General features: G+C 41.6%; 1 protein-coding gene and 1 pseudogene across 4 annotated transcripts in view; one reads left to right on the plus strand and one right to left on the minus strand.

Moving 5' to 3' along the window:
• KIF4A (kinesin family member 4A) overlaps window positions 1–26,116 on the plus strand; it is a 130,779-nt gene that overhangs the window by 47,106 nt on the left and 57,557 nt on the right. For all 4 annotated transcript variants that reach the window (XM_055266826.2, XM_063635127.1, XM_063635128.1 and 1 more), the window contains exons 11-15: window positions 4,874–5,006; window positions 6,772–6,830; window positions 6,946–7,051; window positions 13,468–13,524; window positions 14,485–14,670. In XM_055266826.2, the coding sequence (XP_055122801.1) occupies window positions 4,874–5,006; window positions 6,772–6,830; window positions 6,946–7,051; window positions 13,468–13,524; window positions 14,485–14,670 (541 nt within the window). The remainder of the gene's footprint in view (window positions 1–4,873; window positions 5,007–6,771; window positions 6,831–6,945; window positions 7,052–13,467; window positions 13,525–14,484; window positions 14,671–26,116) is intronic.
• Window positions 22,237–23,204, minus strand: LOC129475024 (trafficking protein particle complex subunit 2-like protein; annotated as a pseudogene).

Genomic DNA, 26,116 nt, shown 5'->3' on the forward strand with positions numbered 1-26,116 from the left:
TTTTACTTGGTATTTCTTGTATTATGGGTGAATTCGAGCATTTTTCATATGTTTAAGGGCCACTTTTATCCCTTTTGCTGGTGAATTGTCCATGTCTTTTCTCATTTTTCTATTGGGTTTTTTGGTCCTTTGGCCTCTTTTTAAAAATAAATTGTGGTAAAATATACATAACATAAAATTTACCATTTTAATTATTTTAAGTGTACAATTCAATGGCTTTAAGTTCATTCACAATGTTGTGCAGCCATCACCACCATCCACCTCCAAAATTGTTTTCATCTTGCAGAACTGAAACTCTGTACCCACTAAACAATAACTCCTCATTTCCTCTCTCCTCAGCCCCTGGCAACTGCTATTCTGCTTTCAGTATGAATTTGACTACTCTAGGTACCTCATATGAATGGAATCATGCAGTATTTGTCTTTTTGTGACTGACTTGTTTCACTTAGCATAATGTCTTCAAGGTTCATCCATGTTGTAGCATGTGTCACAATTTCCTTTGATTTTAAGATTGAATAATATTTCACTGTATTTTGTGTATCCATTCATCCATTGATGGACACTTGGACTGCTTCCATCTTTTGGCTATTGTGAATGATGCTGCTATAAGCATGGGTGTACAGCTAGGTGTGGTGGTGCGTGCCGAAGTCCCAGCAACTCAGTAGGATGAGGCAGGAGGATTGCTTGAACCTAGGTGTTCAAAGCTGTAGTATGCTAAAATAACACCTGTGAATAGCCACTGCGCTTCAGCCTGTGCAACATAGTAATATTCCGTCTCTTTAAAAATAAACAAACAAAAAAACATGGGCCAGGCGTGGTGGCTCATGCCTGTAATCCTAGCACTTTGGGAAGCGAAAGTGGGCAGATCGCTTGAGCCCAGGAGTTTGAGACTAGCCTAGGCAACATGGCGAAACCCTGTCTCTACAAAAAATACAAAATTAGCTAGGTATGATGGTGTGCACCTGTAGTCCCAGCTACTTGGGAGGCTGGGTTGGGAGGATCACCTGAGCCCAGGGAGGTTGAGGCTACAGTGAGCTATGAACATGCCATGCACTCTAGCCTAGGCAGCAGAGTGAGACCTTGTCTCAAAACAAACAAACAAAAAAACAAAAAACACAAAACAAGCAACAACAAAAAACCATGGATGTACAAATATCTGATCATATCCCTGCTTTCAATTCATTTGGGTATATACCTAGAAGTAAGTAGCTAGATCATATGGTAGTTCTGTTTTTAATTTTTAAATCAAACCACCATACTGTTTTCCGTAGTGGCTGTACCATTTTACATCTCCACCAGCTATGCACAAAAGTTCCAATTTTTCCACACCCTCACCAATGTATTTTTTTAATAATAGCAACCCTAAGTTTGGCCCTTATTTTTGACAGTTCTTTATATATTCATGATATTAGCCATTAATCTTTCTGCCTTTATGGATTTGCCTATTATAGACATTTCGTATACATGGAATCATAGAGGATGTAGTCTTTTTTTGTCTGGCTTCTTTCACTTATGTTTTGTGGTTCATCCATGTTATAGCACGTGTTAGCGCTTCCCTTTTCTTGCGGAATAGTACTCCATTGTCTAGATAGGCCGTATTTGTCCATCCATTTACCAGTTGATGGAGGTTTGGGTTGTTTCCACTTTTTGGCTATTACGAATACTGCTGCTGCAAACATTCACTTGCAAGTTTTTATATGGACATGGGTTTTCATGGGGTAAATGCCTGGGAATAGAATTGCTGGGTCATATGTTTAACTTTTTACGAAACTGCCAAACTGTTTTCCAAAGTGGCTATATCATTTACATTCTCTCCACGCTTCTGGATTCATAGTTAGAAAGCTTTTCTCCATACCAAGGTTAAGAGAGGAAATCGGCCAGGCGTGGTGGCTCACGCCTGTGTAACCCCAGCACTTTGGGAGGCCGAGGCAGGTGGATCACGAGGTCAGGAGATCGAGACCATCCTGCCTAACACGGTGAAACCTCGTCTCTACTAAAAATAGAAAAAATTATCTGGGCGTGGTGGCAGGCATCTGTAGTCCCAGCTACTTGGGAGGCTGAGGCAGGAGAATGGCGTGAACCTGGGAGGTGGAGCTTGTAGTGAGCCAAGATTGCGGCACTGCACTCCAGCCTGGGCGACAGAGCGAGACTCCATCTCAAAAAAAAAAAAGAAAAAAGAAAAAGAGGAATTCACCCAGGTTTTCTTCTAGTAATAATGTCGTTTTATGTTTTACACTTCATTTTTGCATTTGGTATTTATTCTTATGTGTGATGTGAGCCTACCTGCAATATTTTTGTTTTCAATTATTCATTTTTTTCTGATTATAAAAGTGACTAATTGCTTCTAGTAGAACATTTAGAGAAGTATAGAGAATAAAACTTAAAGTTGCTATAATTTCACCACCCAGAGATGACTACCTCTTTCTTCCTAATTTTCCGCCTTTAGATAATTTAGTCTGGGTTTCCTGATTACATTTTATTCTCACTATGCTCATTTAGAAGCAATTGACCCATCTTCCTTTCCTTTCAGTTTAGCACAAAAAGTTCCAGACTTCTGATTGTCTAGAATGTACTAAAGGAAATAGTTTCAGCTGCAAAAGTAATAGATTCTAAGAAACAGTTGATGAATCAAACAATTAAACTTAATTGTTCAATATTTTACAGAGAAATAAAGATGCTCCTTTTCACAAGAATGTATATTTATATTTTTAGAGACATTTTATAAGGCTTGTTAGCAAAAAGTACATTTTACATATATGAATGTTTTCACTTTTTGTCCTTAGATTATGTTCTTTTGTTTTTTTAACATGTCATTGAAGCTTTTGTATTTATTTTCTGTGAGTGTTGGTCAATTTGCACATGCTCAGTTTACTTGAATTCCTAGCCTTGGCAATTAAATAGCATGTGAAAACATTGATTTTCTGTTATATTTTGTTTTTCAGTCTGATTTTTGCCTGGCCCTAGTCCTGTTTTCGCTTTACTTTTAAAGATTTTACCCATTACGTGGCTGTCCTATATCATGTGGTCCTATAATATATCTATAATCTTGCCAATAACTCTTTTTTTTCCTTACTACTGTGAGAGCTTTTATATCCAGGATTCTCTGCATTCTTATAGTACCTATCTCTGTAGTCAGCATAGTAGTTAAGAGCATGGACTCTGAAACTAGACTGCTGAGCTCAAATCTCAGCTTCACATTACCTACTAGCTGTGTGGCTATAGGTTATTTAACTTCTTTGTGCCTCAATTTCCCTAGTTGTAAAATGAGAATAACAGTAGAACTTACCTCATAGGGGCTGTTGGGAGAACTTAAAAAATTTAATGTATGTAAAGTATTTAGAATAGAGCCTAGCCCATAATGCTATAAAAGAGTTAACTATTATTAATTATAGTAGTATTTAAATATTCAAGCATTTGCCTCAAATTACAATGAAGAACCTACTTCTATGTGCTAAATTTTCTTTGGAAAAATCAACAGTTAAACTTAAATATGATTTTCCCATTTAGAGAAATCCTGGAAATTTTTTAGGGAAATAAAAAACTATCGAGTTAAAAGTATCATTACTTTGAAGCTTGTCAGCTTACATGAATGACACATGGAAGTTTTCAGTTTAATAAAGAAATAAAGAAATAACAAATTTACGAATAGCTTTTTTTATAATCTGCATTTTAATTGAACATTCCTTCATAAGAGTCTTAGTAAATGCTCAACAGTGTAATATGAGACCTTATTGTGTGGCCTTGCTATTAACTTTTGATAAAGTGCCTTCTAAGATCTTCTATAAAAATTGATGGAGGTCTTAAGATGGGTGAGAGGGCATCTACTCTATTCCTCAAGTCCTTTTCTATCCTTTATTGAGATTGAGAACAGCTGTTCCCTGTCCTTTATTTTCTTCTCTTTTTCATAGCCTTGACAACTATTCATTTTTCCCCTCAGTCTTCTTCAGATCAAATCTTCATATTTCTTCTGATCTTTTTTTAACCAGTCCTGTTTTCCAGTCTTTTGAACATTTCATCCCAGTGGATTAAAACAAAAAACAGCCCTACTTCATATTGATCTGCTTTACTAGTCTGGAACTGATATCAAGTGATACGTATACATTCCAAAGGTTCTTACCTATATGTATTCCTTCAAGCTATTTCTGACCCTCCCTTTTCCTCGTATTTGAAATGGACACCATTGTTGTCATGACTCATTCTAAGTAATTTAAAATTAATAGACAAATGAACAAGAGGCTATGGGTCATAAGCTCCAAGCAAAGCAAGCATTTAGAAGGGAGCACTTATTTATAAAGAATTGTGAAATGTTTTCTTAGTGGCCGCTGGTCATCATTTCAACTTTTTGACTTCTCAAATGCTGTTTCCCTAAACTTTACAGTAAATGGGAAATATATTTATGTTGATTAGGTTGAATTTTGACCCTGAGCAGTGTCACTTCTACCTCCCCCATACCTCTCCCTTCTCTACTTCCCTAATCTTTAATGAGGGATTGAGGGTGGGAAGAAAAGGGACAGAACATGTATTTTAGCTCCAGTTAGCTATAACTTCATACCTACAGGACACAAACAGAAAAGATCCTAACCAAGAGCCAAGATAGAGGTTAGTCATTCCTGTTGCAACCATATCTAGCTCTGAATTATTACCTTTCTCCAAACCACTGAAGTACTTCAGAGATGTGTTTATTGTACATCCAATATTCTACCTGACTAGGAGGATAGATTGGGTTGGACACACTTTTCCCAGACTTTTGTGGTATAATTTTAACCTAATCCCCCTACCTATCCAAAAGTCCTGTGGGATATATTTTTATCCACCTTTGATATAGGTATTATCAATCAGATATTTTTCTAATATGTTATTTACTTTGTTTTAGTGTGGAACCATCAGAGAATCTACAATCCCTGATGGAGAAGAATCAGTCCCTGGTAGAGGAGAATGAAAAATTAAGTCGTGGCCTGAGCGAGGCAGCTGGTCAGACAGCCCAGATGTTGGAGAGGATAATTTTGGTAAGCCCCCAAGAATAAACTACTAGCAATCTGAACATTTACTAGCTTTACTTTCCAAAATATTTAACATGCATCTCATTATGAGAGACAGGTTATATTGAAAGAAATGTATTTGTATTACCATATCCTCCAGGGAGCCCCTCTGGGGTAAATATGTGGGCTTATAATCAAACATACAGAAAAGTTAAAAGAATTGTACAGTGAACACCTATGTATCTACCACAAAGAATCTACATAAATCCCATTTTAAAATAGATTCATTTAAAAATACCAGAAAGTAAAGAACCAAGTACCTCTCTCACCTTAAATCCTGCCTAATCTTTATCCATAATACCAAGTAACCATTCCTTCTCCAAGATTTTAGTTATTTTCCATCTCTCTTCCCCTAATGTTGTCACATTTCATATCTCATACTAACAGCTGCCATGGTGAGATATAACAGCTGGGAAATTAATTTTAATTCATTTTCCATATGGTTGATTTCCAAATAGTGGATCACTATATAACTGATTACACGAGTTCTGACTCCTAGTACCTGCTTGTCTGTCAGTAACCTCCTGGATCAGTGCATGCTGGCTCTATCACTAAGGTTTTTCTACTAGTCTAAATACAACTCAATCTTTGATAGCACGACTGTTGCCAGAAGCAAAAATGAGTTTCCACCAAAATATAATTGAACCTCTGTAATGTATACACCTTCATGCATCAGTGTGCTCTCTAGTCAAGGAAAGATAAGCTGCTTAAAGATTTATTTCAAGTGGGCTAAATCCTACGTCCATTGTATTGTCTATTACTAACACAGGGTGAAAATGGGATATAGGGGATTTTTATATACAGTTTTCTGTCTCCAGTGCTGTATTTATGCTTTGAAGTAACTCTAGAAGCTGTGTTTCACAGGTATGTGAATGAGGCTGATGTAACAAACTACTTCTTATTCTCTCCACATACTCATCCGACCTTTATAAGGTTGTTACAGTGTCTGCCTGATAGGCTTACTGTTTGATATCCTGTCAGAACTTCATAACAAGCACAACATTTTTGTCCTATATAAACGATTCTTTCCAGATCTGTTATAGTATCCAGCATGTTACAGATACTGTGATTGAAATAAAACTGAAAATATCAATCACCCTTCCCAAAACGTAAGCTGCCTTCTGCCGTTTCTTCTTTCTCTACCATCATTCTTGTGCCGTACCCTTTTTCTTGCTGTCTTTTGCTAAAACTAGCCTACCATATCAGATAGTATAACTTTAAAAAAAAAATCTCAGCTCAAATTTAGTGTGAGGCCCTTTTATGTTTTAAATGCCCTTATGCTGGGGCTAGGGAACAGTGTAGTGTAGAAGGCAGTTTAAAGTAAGCGGGGATCTTTGTTTTTTGTGGGTTTTTTGTTTTTTTTTTTGTTTGTTTGTTTGTTTTGCAAACAGCAGGGACTAACATGCCAGGAAATATTGCTTTTTCCCCCCAGTTGCAAAGTTCTCTATGGAATTAAGGCTTCACACTCCACCCCATAGTCTGAGTTTCATGGCAAGCATAAAACCCAGCTGCTCGGATGCTATTTTTAGCAGCTCATGTTGACTGAAGGGCTAATTTCCATGACTCTTTTAAAAAACACATTTTTCACTAAATAACCAAAGCCCACTAAATCCTCTGTTACAGCAAAGGAGACAGCCTCTCTACCTAGCTTTTAATTCATAGGAGTAGGAGAGCATAATTATGTGAGGCTGTCAGGCACTGCCACTGATGATCTCCTGGGTCTTTGTTGCAGACAGAGCAAGCGAATGAAAAAATGAACGCCAAGCTAGAAGAGCTCAGGCAGCATGCGGCGTAAGTTGCCCACCAGATATTTGTTAGCAACCTATAGCACCTTAGTATATAATCGTGGAGCCTCTGGCCTTTGTCATATGAATAATCCTTGGGTTCTTTTTGTTTGAATTTTCAGCTGCAAACTGGATCTTCAAAAGCTAGTGGAGACTTTGGAAGACCAGGAATTGAAAGAAAATGTAGAGATAATTTGTAACCTGCAGCAATTGATTACCCAGTTATCGGTAAGCCAAGTAGGGGCAGTGTAAATAGGCATATCACTTTCATTTGTTTCTCTTGACACATACAAGCCTTTCTAACTCTGTGCCTTTTGCTGAAACAACTAGATTGTGAGCTGCTTAAGGCCAGAGGTCATGGATCATTTGATATGATCTGAAAATTGAGTTTGTTAAAACACTCATAGGTTACATATACAATGCACATTGGTATTTCAGTATTCTAATCAAATACCAGAAGCAACAACATAGCAGTGCAAAATTGCCTAGGTAGCAAGAGCAGCAGTCATTGATTTGCTGTCCTCACAGTGTAGGCTAACTTAAAAAGAGGACTTGTACCATACCCCAATTTTAAATAAGCTAAATTCTGACAGCTTAAAGCAACCAGGGAATACCATAAGCCTCTTTTATAACCAATAATAAGTAAGTTTGAATGATTGTTCTACCATAAGTTCCCATTTTTGTTTATTTTTAGAACCATTATAGTAGTGGCAGGTGTGTTTTCGGGATGGGGGTGGTTATTTGTTGTTTTTCCCAGAAGAAAAATTTTCGCAATCCCACTACCCCTAAAAATCTATTTTTGTTTTGGTGTTCCATCTCTTAGTCCTTAGGCATATATGCTTTTTAAAAAAATTGAAATCATACTATAACATACTATGTTAAGTGGTAATGGTTGGTTTTGTTCTGTCTACACTCTGTCGTTTATTTTTCTGAAACAGTAATGTGTATGCAAATGCCTGGTGGTAATTCCTAGCTCTTGGGCAGAGATTTTAATTTTACCAGAACCATGAGACTGTCGTCCCTGGTCTTGCGCAGTGTTTTCTAGAGTTGTCAATAGTGTGTCACAAAATTATCCACACATAGATTTATTCTTGAAGAGAATATAAAAAATGCCATACAATATTGTCAGGACTCGTTATGATGGCCAGTTCTAAGAAATTAAATGAGTAAACTCCCCAAAGACTATTAGGCAGTGTTTTAGAATAAGGAGTACTGTAAAGCTATCATGAGCAGTCCAAGATGAAAGCTCATTTATCTAACAAACAGGGTACAGTAATTGAGAGCCTGGGCTCTAGAGCCACACAGACCTGGTTTGAAGCCAGTTCTGCCACTTCCTAGCTATGTAATCTTACTAAATGCTGTATTACTGTCAAAAGGAGAGAATTTAAGTGATTCAAATGGGGGTTAAAAGCATTATTCATCTGGGCGCAGTAGCTCATGCCTGTAATCCCAGCACTTTGGGAGGCCAAGGTGGGCAGATCACCTGAGGTCTGGAGTTCAAAACTAGCCTGGCCAACATGGTGAAACCCCATTTCTACTGAAAATACAAAAATTAGCCAGGTGTGGTGACGTGTACCCGTAGTCCCAGGTACTCGGGAGGCTGAGGCAGGAGAACCGCTTGAACCCAGGAGGTGGAGGTTGCAGTGAGCCGATTGTGCCACTGCACTCCAGCCTGGGTGACAGAGTGAGACTTCATCTCCAAAAAAAAAAAAAAAAGAAGAAGAAGCAGCATTATTTAGCTGATGCACTCAGGGCACACCTGAACTCCAGGTAACTTCCCAAGTAAAGCAAGATTGGAGTTTTATAGAGTAAAGAGAAGAAAGGGGTGTATGTCCTTGTGGTTTAGCTCAGGTAACAGTTTTTTATGTTAATTGATGTGAAACCTTTGGTTGGAGATTGTTTCATTTTTTTATACCTCTTCCTCAGGAATATACTGATGCAATCCTATCTGGATAACTGTTATATTTTGAGAGTTCTTCTTACAAGCCTTGTAGTTTCTCAGTTGGTCAAGGTTCACAGGTGGGAGAGGTGGCAAAATAGGGGTAACGGGGAAAGGAGGCGAGGGTTGAAGGCAAGGAAAACTGGGAACCCTCTCTTGTGTGCTTTCTTTTATATCAGCAATATGAGCAAAGTGCAGTGGGATCATAAAACAAAGGGTGATTAACTGTTAGTCCAGAAAATTCAGGAAGGCATCATAGAAGAAACTGGGTCCTAAAGATGAACAGGAGTTTGCCGTGCAGACAAAAGGGAAGGGACAGGCCAACTCTGGGCGCACTGCTTACGAGTTAGCCCTGCTCCACAAGGAAAAATTTAAAAGCTTTTATATAAAATAAAGTTTTTTAAAAAGGGACTAGACTATATATAGAGGAAAAGATATATATAAAAGCAAAGAGGTATGAAAGTTTAAAAAATGGTAAGAACTTCAATGTGGCTGAAGTATAGAATACATATTAGACAACGGCTATCACAAGGTTAAATTTCACAATTATAATGCCACTCAAATGCAACTGAAACATCTGATATATGAAAACCTTGTGTGAGCTGCCTCAGAATTAAGATAATCTAGGCTGCAGAAGCCCACTGGAGCCAAAACTTACAGGCTCAGAAATAGTGACCCAGGGTACCCACCATTGTTCATGGCCATCACACCAATCTTAGAGGATTAATACCACCTCATTTCTGGGGCTTCGAGTCACATGGGAAAGATGAAGGAAACCCGTGGAACCAAATTAATAAAATAAAGCATCCTCAGTGAGAATCTGGCAATATGACTGGTGCCTGGTGTGCCTGTAGAGGGAGTTGCTAGTGGTAGCTGGCTCAGAGGAACTCCGTAGAATCGCTGTGTCTGCCACTAAAATGTACTTGGCACACACAGTAGGAGGGTGCTAAAGATTGCCACAAACTGATAAAGTTCCTGGCTTCCATCCACTGTCACAGTTAGGCAGAGTAAGCCCTTTTATCCAGGAGTCCTGCTGGACTCCTGAATCAGAGTTCTCCACATCTGTTGTTTGGAGACCCTCCCAGCTATATATTTTTTTGGAAATACACAACAATGTATCCCGTGGCTTTTATTAAGACTCACTACAGTGAAAGCAAAATGTTTCAAAAGTAAGTGCTTGTGCCCTTCATTCTGGATTAAAACTATTTTTAAGTGACTAGTGAACACCTCCTTTTCCATTATAAAGGCAACCATTGTTCCTAGATATTCTTCCTGGGGCTTTAAGCGCTAAACTGTACCATTTCTTCCTTTAAAATATAATTCAAGCAAACCTCCTTGTGCAGTTACCTGTGAGGAAATTCAAGCAGTCCTTTCAGTTCCTACAAAATCAAATGATCTTTTGTGTTTATATCCCCTCCTCCAAGACCAGTTCCATAAAAAGCATTTTGCACGCCCAGTAATGGTACAGCCTACAAACACAAACTTCATCTTGGAAGATATTGCTGGTTAATGTAGCACAACGTACCCTGGCCTTGTTCCCCTAACCATCACCTTTATGAAATCACGTTTTATTTTTAAGAGGTTCTTGGTTATAGTCTTAGAATCGGGGGAAAGAGAGCTGTGAGACTGAAATAAATCTTATTGTCATATATTTACATTTAGGATTATAGAGGCAGAATTCTGCCATGTTCATGCAGAACATGTCACCATAGCCCTAAGCTTAAACCTTAGTATTGTAAAATTTCACTGGGCTAAAAGCCAAAGATAAACCCAGAGTAACAACATATCTTCTTCAAGGATTAACCCATCTACTTTTGATCCTAACTCTGGAAGGTACTAGAGAAAGTCTCCAAAGGCCAGTGTTTTAGGCCCTAATAATCTAGGACAGGCCTCTGATTAGTCCTTATACTAAAGATTGAAACATGGGAGGGAGGAAAGGGTAACCATTATAGATTTTTTAAAATCCTTTTTAAGAATGATTTAGTATGCCCTGCACTTGGAGAATCACCAGTACTATAAATCATGATGAGAAAGGATGTGGGAATACTGAAGCTTCCTTTAAATTCTCTTTGAGCCTCACTGGTTGAGAGTTTCTGGGCAGAATAAGGGAAATGCTTTATAAATAGCACTTACTAAGGATCTCTTCAGGCCAGGCGCAGTGGCTTACGCCTGTAATCCCAACTCTTTGAGAGACCGAGGCAGGTGGAACCCTGGAGCCCAAGAGCTTGAGATCAGCCTAGGCAACACAGTGAGACTTTGTCTCTACAAAAAAATAAAATAAAATTAGACCATCCTTCATGACATAGTGAGACCCTGTCTACAAAAAAGTTTTAAAATGAGCTGGGTGTGGTGGTGCACACTTGTAGTCCCAGCTAGTCAGGAGGCTGAGGTGGGAGGATCATTTGAGCCTGAGAGGTGGAGGTTGCAGTGAGCTGAGATGGCACCACCGCACTCCAGTCTGAGTGACAGAGCGAGACTCTGTCTCAAAAAACATCGAGGGCACAGGGGTCTCTTCACTTCTCACGTTAAAGGTACTAAAAGTTAAGTTTCAACAACTATGTAATGTTTCATAAGGGTGATATAGAGACTCCATGTGCTAACCCTAAATTCTTAGCTGTTGAGCTAATAACTTTTTCACCTATGACCTCCTTAACTACATGACTTCTTGGAAATAATTCTTTTTTCCTGGGGCCTTGAAGAATCACTTACACAGAAGTGGTAATCCATATCTTACAATACCAAATAAAGCCTAAATTCCAGTGGTGAGAACAGAGCTTGCTAATATGATAGCCTGTAAACAAATTAGTCCTATTAAGTAGTTTTAGTTTTCCCTTCTAGGTGGCAGTTGTTTGAATGCCCCAAAAAATAATTTGCCAAAGAATTAGTGCTTACCCTTTTCCTCCTAGTTACCTGGAGTAGCACCATATGATCTGTTCTTTTTTTCCCTTTTTTCTTTTTTTCTATTTTTAGATTTAGGGGGTACAAGTGCAGTTTTGTTATATAGATATATTGGGTAGTACTGAAGACTGGATTTTTACTGTAGCTGTCACCTGAATAGTGTACTTTGTACCCAATAAGTAATTTCTCATCCCTCACCATCCCCCAACCCTTTCACTCTTCCAAGTCTCCAATGTCTGTTATTCCACTATGTCCATGTGTGCACATTATTTAGTTCCCACTTATAAGTAAGGACATGCAGTATTTGACTTTCTGAGTTATTTCACTTAAGATAATGGCCTCTAGTTTCATTCACGTTGCTGTAAGAGACATGATTCCATTCTTCTTATGGTTGAGTAGTATTCCATGGTGTGACTACTACTATTCCAGTAGTAGTCCATGGTGTATCAATGGATGATTGGATAAAGAAAATGTGGTATGGTATACACACACCACATGCACACTTAGATTGATTCCATATCTTTATGATCAGTTCTTATTTACATGAGGGACAGAGGCTGCAATACCTTTATCTGACTTCAAGAGCATATTTTTCTGGGATTACCCATCTAAGCCATTTATTTCTTTCTGGTTTTTTGTTTTTGTTTTTTGATTTTTGTTTTTTCTTCAAGGTGGAGTCTTGCTCTGTCTCCCAGGCTGGAGTGCAGCGGTGCAATCTTGGCTCACTGCAACCTCCGCCCCCCAGGTTTAAGCAGTTCTCCTGCCTTAGCCTCCAGAGTAGCTGTGATTACAGGTGCTCACCACCACGCCCGGCTAATTTTTTTTGTATTTTTAGTAGAGACGGGGTTTCATCATGTTGGCCAGGCTGGTCTCGAACTCCTGACCTCGTGACCTGCCTGCCTTGGCTTCCCAAAGCACTGGGATTACAGGCGTGAGCCACCGTGCCTGGCCAGGCATTTATTTCTTTATAGAGGAAGATCCTGCTACCTTGACTGACTATAAAAACAAAAAATAACCATTCTATTTACTTTTCTTTTTTTTTTTTTTTTTTTTGAGACAGAGTCTTGCTCTGTCGCCCAGGCTGGAGTGCAGTGGCGCAATCTCGGCTCACTGCAAGCTCCGCCTCCCGGGTTCACACCATTCTCCTGCCTCAGCCTCTCCGAGTAGCTGGGACTACAGGCGCCCGCCACCACGCCCGGCTAATTTTTTTTTTTGTATTTTTAGTAGAGACGGGGTTTCACCGTGGTCTCGATCTCCTGACCTCGTGATCCGCCCGCCTCGGCCTCCCAAAGTGCTGGGATTACAAGCGTGAGCCACCGCGCCCGGCCTCATTCTATTTACTTTTCTGATGCATTGCCATTATTTGATATGTCTGTTCGTAGAATGGTATGCCCCCATAAGAACTGGCTAGGCTTGTACATTAATAGAGGTATACTTAGCGGTAGATGCATAAAAAGAAAGGGTAGAGTCCATAAAATGGGTTAAACTTTGGCCTCTTGGAATGGCTAAATGTTTCACTCTGGCCCAAATGTCTCTGGCAGGGCAGGAGAAGTGCAAGAAATATGTCAGTTGCCACATGACCTTGTTTTTTATAAAATCTACACAATTGTCCTTTATGAAGAAGAAAGACTCTTGAGAGATGGGAAATGGAAACGTGTGGCTATTGGGGTTTCTGTGACTATAAAATGGGTCCAGTATCTTAAACAGTCTCTGTATACACTTGAGAAAAATTAAATAACCAATATAAAATCCACCAGTGAGCTTTACTTCAAACTCTTTCCCTAAACCAAAACATTTGTTACTGCAGGATGAAACTGTTGCTTGCGTGGCTGCAGCCATTGATACTGTGGTGGAACAAGAAGCCGTAAGTAATTGGCCCCTTTGTGTAGAACCAGAAGCTCTAACTGCCGTTTCCTATAATTTATCACTCAACTGAAAAAGAGAACCTGTGATTGTTACCATCCTCCATAGAATGCCTGTTAAATCCAGAAATCTTTAGTGTAAATCTCAGCTTCATAAAATCCCTACCTTGGATAGGTTCTACCACTAATAGTATAACTGGTAACGGGGGGCAGGAATTCTCAAGAATGTAATGTTCCATATTTGCAACCCAGCTGAATGATTTCTTGTTATAGGCTAGTATTCTGCATCAACCGTCCAGCAAGTTAAAAATGAGGAGAGGAAAAATTGAGCAACTTATGGCAAAGTCAAAAAAGCATTAGAGGAGAAACGGAAGAGAATTTTTTCTATAGATGAGATATTAGGGGCTAAAAGAACCAAGGAAAATACGTGCTAAGATCACAAGGATAGATAAAATGTATTAGATGTTGACTAAAGGTTATAAAGACAAAATGAAAGGCTGGATGATGGATTGCTTGAGACAGGCTTTTCTCCCTAAAATGAATCTGTCAGTAGTTTTCACATTCTGAAAGAAGGAAAATACTAGATCAGGTACTAGAGGTCAGCTGTGTGAGAACAAATGAACCCTTTTCTCAGTTTCCAGGACCTTCTCTCCTGTAAGAACCCCTTGGAATGAGGTAAAAGTAAGAAATGCCATCCAGATCAATAAAGGAAAGAGCAAAGAAACTTAGTTGATACTAAAAGAGTCCATTAAATTATATAAGAAATAAGGTGCTTGAGAGAGCAGGGAACTAGGCTAGCTTAGTTTATTTCAGATACTTAAAACAAATGTATGCAGAGCCATCGTTGTAAAGGAACAGAGATATTGTTAATGGAGAAGTGCCTGTGAGACTTGATGAAATAGTGCCTAAGGAACTCCATTTGCTTGTTTCTCTTATAAATCATTATCCTGATTTTTTTCCAGCAAGTAGAAACCAGTCCAGAGACGAGCAGGTCTTCTGACGCTTTTACCACTCAGCATGCTCTCCGTCAAGCGCAGATGTCTAAGGAGCTGGTTGAGTTGAATAAAGCACTTGCACTGAAAGAGGCCCTGGCTAGGAAGATGACTCAGAATGACAGCCAACTGCAGCCCATTCAGTACCAATACCAGGTAAACTATTTCCTAGGGCAGTATTTATTCATGTCTACAGTCTCTTAAACTGAATGGGAAGAAAACAACAAGCATACCATTTTTGATGATGAAAAGACAACAAAATGTATATATAGTATAATGGGAGTTGTACTGTTGGTTTAAAAAGAGGATACGTTCAGGACAGGGAGCCTGTAATTTTGTTCCATTTAATCTATCTAATGCCTTACCTTATGCCACAGGTATTTAATAAATAGTTTGATAACATTATAATAAATGTGGTCCCTACTTAATAGAGAAATTATATTCTAATAACTATGCTTGGATTCTGAGAAAAACACATCTTTTGGTAAATAGTCTGGGTTATAGTATGAATTATGAAGAGACTAGTGGATGTCACATGACTTGACAAATGGCTAAACTTTTTTCTGATGGTAATTCTAAAGTGGCCTTTGCCAATTAATAATCAGGTCTTTACTTAAAGGCAAATCCTTGGCTTTCAGGTTACCCACAAGAAATGGCCCTTGCTCCAGACTTATTTTCCCTTGCAGACCAGTGTTTCTCACTGTTTGTAATTACAGACAAAGGGATATTAGGATGGGTGGTAGCGGCAAGAGTGGGTTGTTTTCCCATCCAGCTATATCCTACTACTCCCAAGGTATTATATGCTTATATTGAGGAATACTTCTAGTATCCATGCTTTCTTTTTCCCCCATGGCAACTGTTCATATGACATACTTTATTTCCAATCTACAACCATTAAACACACTTTATAAGTTTACACTGTACAGTTGTTCTCACATCTGAAATAAGACACAGGGGTAGGGAGAGCTTTTGGATTGGACCGCAGTTGTCCTAGCACCCGATCCATCCTGGGAAGTAGCCTTTTGAAGACAGAAGTGGGGAGGAGAGGATAGTGGACAAGAGAGGTGGACAGTTGGCCCAAGGATGCCCTTGGACCCTTCCCTCCTGAGGGCCTTTTCCGGGGGGTCTCCCAGGGCCCACCACTGCAGGACCTTCACCAGGAAACCAGGCTGAATGGGAAGAGGGTTCACAGTATTGGCGGGGGCTGGGAAGGGGGGCCAGGATGAGGAGGAAGGACAGCTTCTGGCTCTCTTCCCATCTGCTGGGGGTTGGAGCTGTTTTTTGGCACTGTCTACAAGGTCTTCCTGGGATTGGGAGGAGGAGGAACTGGGGGGTTTAGGATTCTTTCCTTGTGGAGTTAGGATTCTTTCCATTTGAAGAGGGGCCATCTGGCCTATGGTGAGGTTCCCAAGGCGTAAACAGTCAGGGTCTTCTGCCTCCTGCCTCCCCAGGATTTCCACCCCCTGCCTGGCTGGCATCATCTAGACAGCCTTTTGTAAAACCAAGACAAGTGAGAGAGGTGAGCAGAGCTGGAACCAAGCCAGGAGCAAGGAAAGAAAAAAATGTATGCTTTCTCCAGGCCCTCCAACTTATCTTCCTCTTCCAAGAGGAGAGACTGTAAGGTTGGTTTTTGTTGGTGGTGGTTCCCAATCTCAGAAATTCAGATGAGGCTAGTGTTTTCTACCTGTTCTTGGTCTAGACAGCCCCAGTCCCTCCCCAGGCTACACTAATGGCTGGCCTAGATCAGTAGTTGGCAGATTCTCATGCATGTCAGAATCATCTGGAAGGCTCCTTAAAACCCCAGCTTGCAGGGCCCCATTCCATAAGCTCTAATTCAGTGGGTCTTGGGTGGGGCCAATAATTTGCACTTCTGTCAAGTTCCCAGGTGATATTCCTGCTGTTGGAATGCAATACGAGAACCACTGGCCTAGAATGGTGCCCACAGTCACATCCTCAGCAACCTGGTGCCCCCTGGGCAGTACTAAGGAGCTGGGTCACAGCTGGCAAAGCCCAGCCTTAGGGGTACCAACATCACCTGGGAAACTGCTGGGAATGATGTTGGGGTGAGCCCCCAGTGCAGAGAAGTAAACTAAGGCACAGAGTTCAGTGGCAGAGCTGGAAGAGGAGCAGGATACCAGGGCCCAGTAGAGAATGGATGGGGCTGCAGGACCCTACAAGTACTCATGCTTTTTTAAATTGCCAGCTCTCATACATTTTCAGAGTAAAGACAAAAAAAGTGTTTCTGCTAATTAATTTTCACCACTTTTTCCCCCTAGGTTAGAGGTTGCTTCCAAAATAATAACTGAGTTGCCAATAGAGGGTTTTTTCCCTTTTGTTTTCATGGTCTTTTTTAACTTTTAAAAAATTTAGTTTTTTGTAATGCCAGCACTTTGGGAGGCTGCAGTGGGCAGATCACTTGAGCCCAGGAGTTTGAGACCAGCCTGGGCAACATGGCAAAACCCTGTCTCCATAAAAAATACAAAAATTAGCCGGGCCTGGTGGTGTGATCCTGTAGTCCCAGCTACTTGGGAGGCTGAGGTAGGAGGATCACCTGAGCACAGGGAGGTGGAGGCTGCAGTGTGCTAAGATCACACCACTGCAATCCAGCCTGAGTGACAGAGTGAGACCATCCCAACAAAAAAAAAAACTTTGGCTGGGCATGGTGCTCACACCTGTAATCCTAGCACTTTGGGAGGCCAAGGCAGGTGGATCACTTGAGGCCAGAAGTTCGAGACCAGCCTGGCCAACATGGTGAAACCCTGTCTCTACTAAAAATACAAAAATTAGCTGCATGCCTTTAATCCCAGCTACTTGGGAGGCTGAGGTGGGAGAATCACTTGAACCTGGGAGGTGGAGATTGCAGTGAGCTGAGATTGCACCACTGCACTCTAGCCTGGGTGACAGAGTGAGACCCTGTCTCAAACAAACAAACAAACAAAAAAACTTAATTTTTATCTATGTCAAACAAATGCATATATATCATTTTTTAAAGTCAAATACTATAATACTTAGAAAAATCAAAGCAGTCCTCTATTCCTATTCTGACATTTACCTCCATATTTCTAGATAAGAATTGGCAGTATAATTATATTTTTTAGATAAATATCTGTTGACCTCCCACAATGGAAGACAAGAATGTAGCTCTCTTATCCCACCACCTGTGCACACTGCCTCACCTTCTTCTTTCAAAATGGTTATATCACCCTTTTTGTTTAAATGAATATTTAGTGTTTAAATTTTTCTGATTATGTAAATATGTTTAAAATTGAGCCATATAGTATGATTGCATTTCCTTTCTTGTATAGCTCTTTGTATTTGCTAGAGATAATAATCTCATTTTTTCCAGTTACTTAGTTTTCTATATGCCTGTCAATAATTTTTATCTCCAAACTTCTTGACAAAACTATAAAACTCATCCCAGCACTTTGGGAGGCCGAGGCGGGCGGATCACGAGGTCGGGAGATAGAGACCATCCTGGCTAACACAGTGAAACCCTGTCTCTACTAAAAATACAAAAAATTAGCCGAGCATGGTGGTGGGCACCTGTAGTCCCAGCTAGTCGGGAGGCTGAGGCAGGAGAATGGCATGAACCCGGGAGGCGGAGCTTGCAGTGAGCCCAGATTGCACCACTGCACTCCAGCCTGGGTGACAAAGCAAGACTCCGTCTCAAAAAAAAAAAGAAAAAAAAACTATAAAACTCTTCATTGTGGTCAGACATACCAGATAATTTATCAATCCATTTCTTTCCTGAAAACAACCGTTCTGGAATTTTCTGTCCTGGTTTGCTTTCTCTAGGGCTGTTGCCCAGCCACCAGTTTGGGACCATCATCCTGGGGATTTGCTTCACTTATTTCTCATCTCTGTGTTGACATGGATTTCATGTCTTCCTCCTCTTTAGTATACCCTTTGCTTTGGTGGAGTAAAACCCCAATAGCTTTCTGAGAATGCATACATGAAAGGGAAATACTTTAAAGCTTTGCATGTCTGAAAATTGCTTTTTAAAAATTCTTATACTTGTTAGTTTGGCTGGGTTTACAATTCTATAGAAATGTTTTCTTCATTATTTTGAAGGCCTTGCTCTGTTGTCTTCTATTTCCAGTATTGCTGTTGAGAAGTCTATTATAATTTTGGATTATTTGTTATAGACCTATTTTTTTTACTTTGGAAACTTTCAAGATCTTTTCATTGTCCCCAGGTGTTACTTAATTTCACAATGTTGGATCTTGGTATGGTTTCCTGTTTTTTTTTGTTGTTGTTATTATTGTTGTTTTTATAGAGACAGGGTCTTGCTCTGTTACCCAGGGTGGCGTGCAGTGGTGCCATCACAGCTCACTGCAGCCTCAACTTCCTGGGCTCAGGTGGTCCTCCTGCCTCAGCATCCCAAGTTGCTGGGACTACAGGCATGTGCCACCATTCCTGGCTAATTTTTTATTTTTTGTAGAGATGGGGTCTCACTATGTTGCTGAGGCTGGTCTCAAACTCCTGGTCTTTAGTGATCCTCCCAGCCTCCCAATCCTAAAGTGCTGGGATTACAGGTATGTACCACCACACCCAGCCTTCTTTTCTCATTTATTGTGCTTGACTGGTCCTTTCAATCTAGAAATTTGTACTCCTTTCTGGGCAGTTTTTTTCCTATCATTTCTTTGATAATGCTATCTCTACATTTTCTCTGTTTTCTCTTTCTTGCACTTCTCTTAGTCAGATGTTGGATCTCTTAGATTTAGTTTCTGCTTTTCTGATCTCTTTCTTCCTATTTTCTATTTCTTTGTCTTTTTATTCCACTCTGAGAGATTTCCCTTCATTCTTAGTGAATTATTTCATTTGGCTATTAATTTCCAAGGTCTCCTTTTGATCCTGTAATTGTTCCTTCTTATAGCCTTTTATTCTTTTTGTGTGGATGCATAGTCCATCTCTAAGAATAGGAATTAAATTTTATCAAGGTTTTCTTCTCCCTGCCTTGCCTTTGTTTCCTCCAGATTTCCTTTCTCTACTGTGTTTGTTTTGGTCTGTCTTTCAGGTAAGTTACTTTCCTACAGTTTCTAGTGAGCCATGGCTATCCATTCATATTTAAGAGGGAGGCACTAAAAGCCAATAGCAAGTTGTATGTGCATGGATTTCTCTTAGGCTAGTCAATTTCCAATAAAGAAATCTTTTATTCTTTTGCCTAGAGTTGTGTGGGCCTAGTGGTTGTATGCCATCATTCTAGTAACCCAGAGAAAATAAGGCAGTTGAAGTCTCTCCAATCATAGACAGACTTTTATTTAATCCCTGTCAGCAGTATGGTACTGCATCCCTGCTATTAGCTGTGTCCAGCCTGTTAGGTTCGGCCTTTCCAGAAAGGAAGCCTCTGCTCTACTCTGTGGCTCTGTGGTACATATTGGCATGCTTCTTTTTAATGTTTGTCCTGTAGGAGTTATATTTTAGCTTTTTCCACTCTAGATGTCAGTTCCTGCCTATCCAGCTGTTTTCTTCTTCCAAAAGTTTGTTGATATCTCTCAACTGCTTTCCTTGTCTCTCTTCATTCTTGTTGATTTATACTTCCTTTTTTGTTCATTTTCATGGGATTTCAGGAGGGAGTAAGTTAAATATGTAGCTCAATTGTCCATGTTAATAGGACATACAATGCAGCCTCTTTGAGGTCAAATGTATTTTGGCTTTTCCAGGATAAACAAAGGATTACTGGTAAGGCTGAGAAGTGATTCCTCCTTTCTTGTACTCTTGCCTAGAAACATGGGGATATGTGTTCCCCCATTGTATTTCTTTACTTCTTTCTTTTTTTCTTTAACCAGAGAGGGGTATATTTATTTTCTCACATTAAAAAAAAAATGCTGAACATAAGTAGTCTGGGGCATGTACAGCAGCAAAGGCCCAGGATCCTTCCTGCTTTCTGCTTCCTTGGCCTTAGGGTGTGAATCTTGTCCTCATGCTCTCAAGACAGCTCTCTGAGCACCAGCCATCACATCCACATTCCAGGCAGGAAGAAGGCAAAGGTGAAGGGTACTGCACATGTCAGCTGAGCTCCCTTTACAGGGTCTTTCCTGCAAGTCTCTCCCGACACCATCCACTTGTATGCTACAACTGCCCACCCTGGGTTGTGAGGGAGGGTAGAACATGGGTTTGTCTGCCCGCTTGTCAGAATTGGGCAGAAGCACTGGGATTCTGTTAGTAGGGAGGAAGGAGAATAGATGCTGGGTTAACAATTTGCAGTCCCCACCACAACCAGGACTTAGGCAGGGGTGATCCCTACTAAAAGCCAAAGGTTTCATGCCTGGCTGCAGGGGAGAGGTGCTTGGGCTGGGGTCCTGCCTTGTCTTAACAAATATGAGGCTCTTGTTAAATATTTAACCCTGTGAGGGTGGCTTGTGGCCCACGTGCACCCGAATCAGCTGCCTGGCATGCCTCAGCCCACTCCAGGGCTTCCAATTCACCCTGGGGCAGGGGAGGCCTGGGGCACACGGTTTTCACACACACACTCCTAGTTAATTTCTTTTTCTTCTGTAATTTATAAAATTAACACTGCACTTATTGGAAGACATGAAAATCCAAAGACGTGTAGAGAAAAAGCTCACCTCCCTGTGCCCTGCCCCTGACTAACCCACGTTAACAGCCTTACCTGCTCCCAGGGGATTCTGGGGTCCTGGAAGGTCCTTGAGAAACTCTCTAGTCCTAGACAAATGCTGGGGGGTGGGAGAATGGGCTGGAGAGGGAAGGGGGCTCCTCAGCAGGCCGAGCCTTGGTTGCTCAACCCTGCTGGTACTGACTACACATGGAGCGAGGAATGTGCTGAGGGCTCAGCCGGGTGTGTGGTCCTTGTGGCCTCTGCCACTGCCCTGGGCAGTCGTCACCCAGCCATGTCAACAAGCAACATTGGGGAGGCAGGCCTGGGCCGCCTGAACCCTCACCTCAGTCCTGGTTGACACCTCAGGCCTGGTCATTATCTGGACTTTGGCTGCAGGGCTTCTGGGCAGAAAGGACAGATCCAATTGGCTCTTCCTAGCCATGTGCTCCCAGAGCAGCCTGCCCAGGGATCTGGAGAGCAGCAGCTGGATCCTAACCTACTCTGCACCAACAGGCAGGAAAGGGCGCCTTGAGTCTGCCACTCTAGGGTTTCAGAAGCAGGCTGCCCTGAGGCTTTCCAAATTTCACAAGGGCTCCTTCTAAGGCCTGGGCTGTGTCCAGATGTTGGACCACATGCTAAGAATGGAGGCCGAGTCCAGAAAGAGGAGGGCCCTCCCCCATGGGAATGTGCACGTGGGAAGGGCTCCCCATTTGCCCCTAGATCCTAGGCTGGATCTGGGCTCAGGAGGCTAACCCCTATGGACCAGCCCGCCCGTTCAGCCAATGGGCAGCCACAGCAAGGGCAGAGGGAGCAGCAGAGGCAGCCCACGTGGTCACAGGTCCCATGGGCTCCAGAGCTCTCAGCTCCAAGCACCCCTGCCTGCCCCACTTCGAGCCTATTGGGGGCAGACTTCCTGCTGTGTCTGGTCGCTAACCTCTGCCCACACCACTAAAGGACTGTAGCTGAACTCTCCTTAGTTAAATCCTCTGCTAACACAAAAGGAAAAAGCCAAATCTCATCTCACAAGAGCTTTATTTGAGGTGCGGCATGCATGGGGCCTTGCCCCAAATGCCATGGGCATCACATTCAGGAAGAGGCAGACATCCCAACAACAGTCACATGCTGAAGCTTCTGTCTGCAATGTCTGGTGGCAGAGTTCTCACTCAGCAGACCTGTATCATTATATACATCACCATGTTATCAAAGTCCCTGGACTGGATATTGTCCCCGTGTTACAGAAGGGGTTGCACATCACATCTATGTAGGAGTTATGCAGCTTCCAGAACATCCTGTGAATTTCATTGTCTTGAAGAGCTGTGTTGGAGGAATTCACCACCATGAAAAACTTCACCTTGGAGATGGTAGCGTAGCCCTGTCTGCATAGCTGGTTAGGGAATGCACTTGTAACACAAGGACTGCCGGGACAGCAGGTAAAGAACCTGTCAGCTGAGGGCCCTCTGTGTGCCCTCACTTTGGAGAAGCCTGGCAACCTTGAATCACAGAAAGTGCCCAGGCTGGGCTGGTCCTGCAGTGACCATACTGGGTGCATGCCTAGATACTTCATTGGGGTGACTGGTGTTTACTGGAGAAGCAAAGGGCAGGCAGCTAAGCCTTACCCAATTCAGGCTCCGGGAGCCGAGCCATTCAGACTCTGAGTCTCTGTGTGCACCTGGGATGCCTCAACCTCTTTATGAATCAATGCCTGGTCCAGAAAGTTAACTGCAAAACTAGAGACTTCATGAATAAGGCGGACCTCCTCTGTAGAGGCCATGTTGTTTTGTAAAATAGCGGCTACTGGCAAATGTCACCGTGGACAAGCTACATTACTGCTCTTGGAACGTCTTTGAACTCCATGGTCTCAAGTGATTTGTCCAAAGGGACTGGTCGAGAGTTTCTAGTGACTTATCAGGCAAGACCTTGTAGTCCTCTGTGGGGTAGAGCAGGCCCAGGTAGAGCTCTCTCTGGTTGACCAGGGCCTTCCCCATTGAGGAGATCTTCTCATCCACCACATCCAGAGATGTGTGCACCATGTACTGGCACTTCAGCTCGTTCTCCATGGGAATGCTGCAGATGTAGAGAGGGTAATTCTCCTTGGTGATCACCGGGATGCATATCGCCATCTTGGGAGGACCAGCGCTGGGTGCCCCCCGCCCATTGTATTCCTAACTCTACAAAGGGGTGCTAGTAAGGAGCTATAGCTATAGTAAGAGATCTAGTCTTTTTCCCCATGGCATCTAGTCCTTTTCCCCATGGCATCAAATATGCTTGATTAAGTTAAGAAGAAATAAATTTTTTTTGAGACGGAGTCTTGCTCTGTCACCCAGGCTGGAGTGTAGTGGCGCAATCTCTGCACACTACAACCTCCACCTCTTGAGTTCAAGCGATTCTCCTGCCTCAGCCTCCCGAGTAGCTGGGATTACAGGCCTGTGCCACCATGCCTGGCTAATTTTTGTGTTTTTAGTAGAGACAGGGTTTCACCATGTTGGCCAGGCTGGTCTTGAACTCCTGACCTTAGGTTATCTGCCGGCCTCGGCCTCCCAAAGTGCTGGCATTACAGGCGTGAGCCACTGCACAAGGCCTGAAATAAATTCTTAATGTAATCAATACGTTTTAATCACATGTGAATCACCACCTTTTTTTTTCTCTAAGAAATAAAAGCAGTTTTTAATTCAATTATTTATTTATTTAGAGACAAAGTCTCACTCTCTCACCCAGGCTGGAGTGCAATGGCGTGATCATAGCTCACTACAGGCTTGACTTCCTGGGCTCAAGTGATCCTCCCACCTCAGCCTCCTGAGTAGCATGGTATTTTTCCTATCACCTGTAAAGAATTGCCATAGAAAAATAGGAAGAGGGATAGGTTCTGATTAATAAAGATTACCGTGAGTTGTAGTAAACCAGGACTCAAATTTTTAAATAATTCCCACTTCTGGAGTTGGTAAGACAATTAGGGACTAAATGTGGTATATATAATGAATAGAAACTATTTTTCTTTTTTTTTAATTATACTTTAAGTTTTAGGGTACATGTGCACAACGTGCAGGTTTGTTACATATGTATACATGTGCCATGTTGGTGTGCTGCACCCATTAACTCGTCATTTAACATTAGGTATATCTCATAATGCTATCCCTCCCCCCTCCCCCAACCCCACAACAGTCCCCAGTGTGTGATGTTCCCCTTACTGTGTCCATGTGTTCTCATTGTTCAATTCCCACCTATGAGTGAGAACATGCGGTGTTTGGTTTTTTGTCCTTGCGATAGTTTGCTGAGAATGATGGTTTCCAGTTTCATCCATGTCCCTACAAAGGACATGAACTCATCATTTTTTATGGCTGCATGGTATTCCATGGTATATATGTGCCACATATTCTCTTTTTTTTTTTTTTTTTGAGACGGAGTCTCGCTCTGTCGCCCAGGCTGGAGTGCAGTGGCGCAATCTCGGCTCACTGCAAGCTCCGCCTCCCGGGTTCACGCCATTATCCTGCCTCAGCCTCTCCAAGTAGCTGGGACTACAGGCGCCCGCCACCACGCCCGGCTAATTTTTTTTTTGTATTTTTAGTAGAGACGGGGTTTCACCGTGGTCTGGATCTCCTGACCTCGTGATCCACCCGCCTCGGCCTCCCAAAGTGCTGGGATTACAAGCGTGAGCCACCGTGCCCGGCCTGTGCCACATTTTCTTAATCCAGTCTATCGTTGTTGGACATTTGGGTTGGTTCCAAGTCTTTGCTATCGTGAATAGTGCCGCAATAAACATACGTGTGCATGTGTATTTATGGCAACATGATTTATAATCCTTTGGGTATATACCCAGTAATGGGATGGCTGGGTCAAATGGTATTTCTAGTTCAAGATCCCTGAGGAATCGCCACACTGACTTCCACAATGGTTGAACTAGTTTACAGTCCCACCAACAGTGTAAAAGTGTTCCTATTTCTCCACATCCTCTCCAGCACCTGTTGTTTCCTGACTTTTTAATGATCGCCATTCTAACTGGTGTGAGATGATATCTCATTGTGGTTTTGATTTGCATTTCTCTGATGGCCAGTGATAATGAGCATTTTCTCATGTGTCTTTTGGCTGCATAAATGTCTTCTTTTGAGAACTGTCTGTTCATACCCTTTGCCCACTTGTTGATGGGGTTGTTTGTTTTTTTCTTGTAAATTTGTTTGACTTCATTGTAGATTCTGGATATTAGCCCTTTGTCAGATGAGTAGATGGCAAAAATTTTCTCCCATTTTGTAGGTTGCCTGTTCACTCTGATGGTAATTTCTTTTGCTGTGCAGAAGCTCTTTAGTTTAATTAGATCCCATTTGTCAATTTTGGCTTTTGTTGCCATTGCTTTTGGTGTTTAGACATGAAGTCCTTGCCCATGCCTATGTCCTGAATGGTATTGCCTAAGTTTTCTTCTAGGGTTTTTATGGTTTTAAGTCTAACATGTAAGTCTTTAATCCATCTTGAATTAATTTTTGTATGAGGTGTAAGGAAGGGATCCAGTTTCAGCTTTCTACATATGGCTAGCCAGTTTTCCCAGCACCATTTATTAAATAGGGACTCCTTTCCCCATTTCTTGTTTTTGTCAGGTTTGTCAAAGATCAGATAGTTGTACATGTGTGGCATTATTTCTGAGGGCTCTGTTCTGTTCCGTTGGTCTATATCTCTGTTTTGGTACCAGCAGCATGCTGTTTTGGTTACTGTAGCCTTGTAGTATAGTTTAAAGTCAGGTAGCATGGTGCCTCCAGCTTTGTTCTTTTGGCTTAGGATTGACTTGGCAATGTGGGTTCTTTTTTGGTTCCACATGAACTTTAAAGTAGCTTTTTTCCAATTCTGTGAAGAAAGTCATTGGTAGCTTGATGGGGATGGCATTGAATCTATAAATTACCTTGGGCAGTATGACCATTTTCATGATATTGATTCTTCCTACCCATAAGCATGGAATGTTCTTCCATTTGTTTGTATCCTCTTTTATTTCATTGAGCAGTGGTTTGTAGTTCTCCTTGAAGAGGTCCTTCACATCCCTTGTAAGTTGGATTCCTAGGTATT

This window comes from Symphalangus syndactylus, chromosome X (assembly GCF_028878055.3).
Source record: "Symphalangus syndactylus isolate Jambi chromosome X, NHGRI_mSymSyn1-v2.1_pri, whole genome shotgun sequence".
Lineage (NCBI taxonomy): Eukaryota > Metazoa > Chordata > Mammalia > Primates > Hylobatidae > Symphalangus > Symphalangus syndactylus.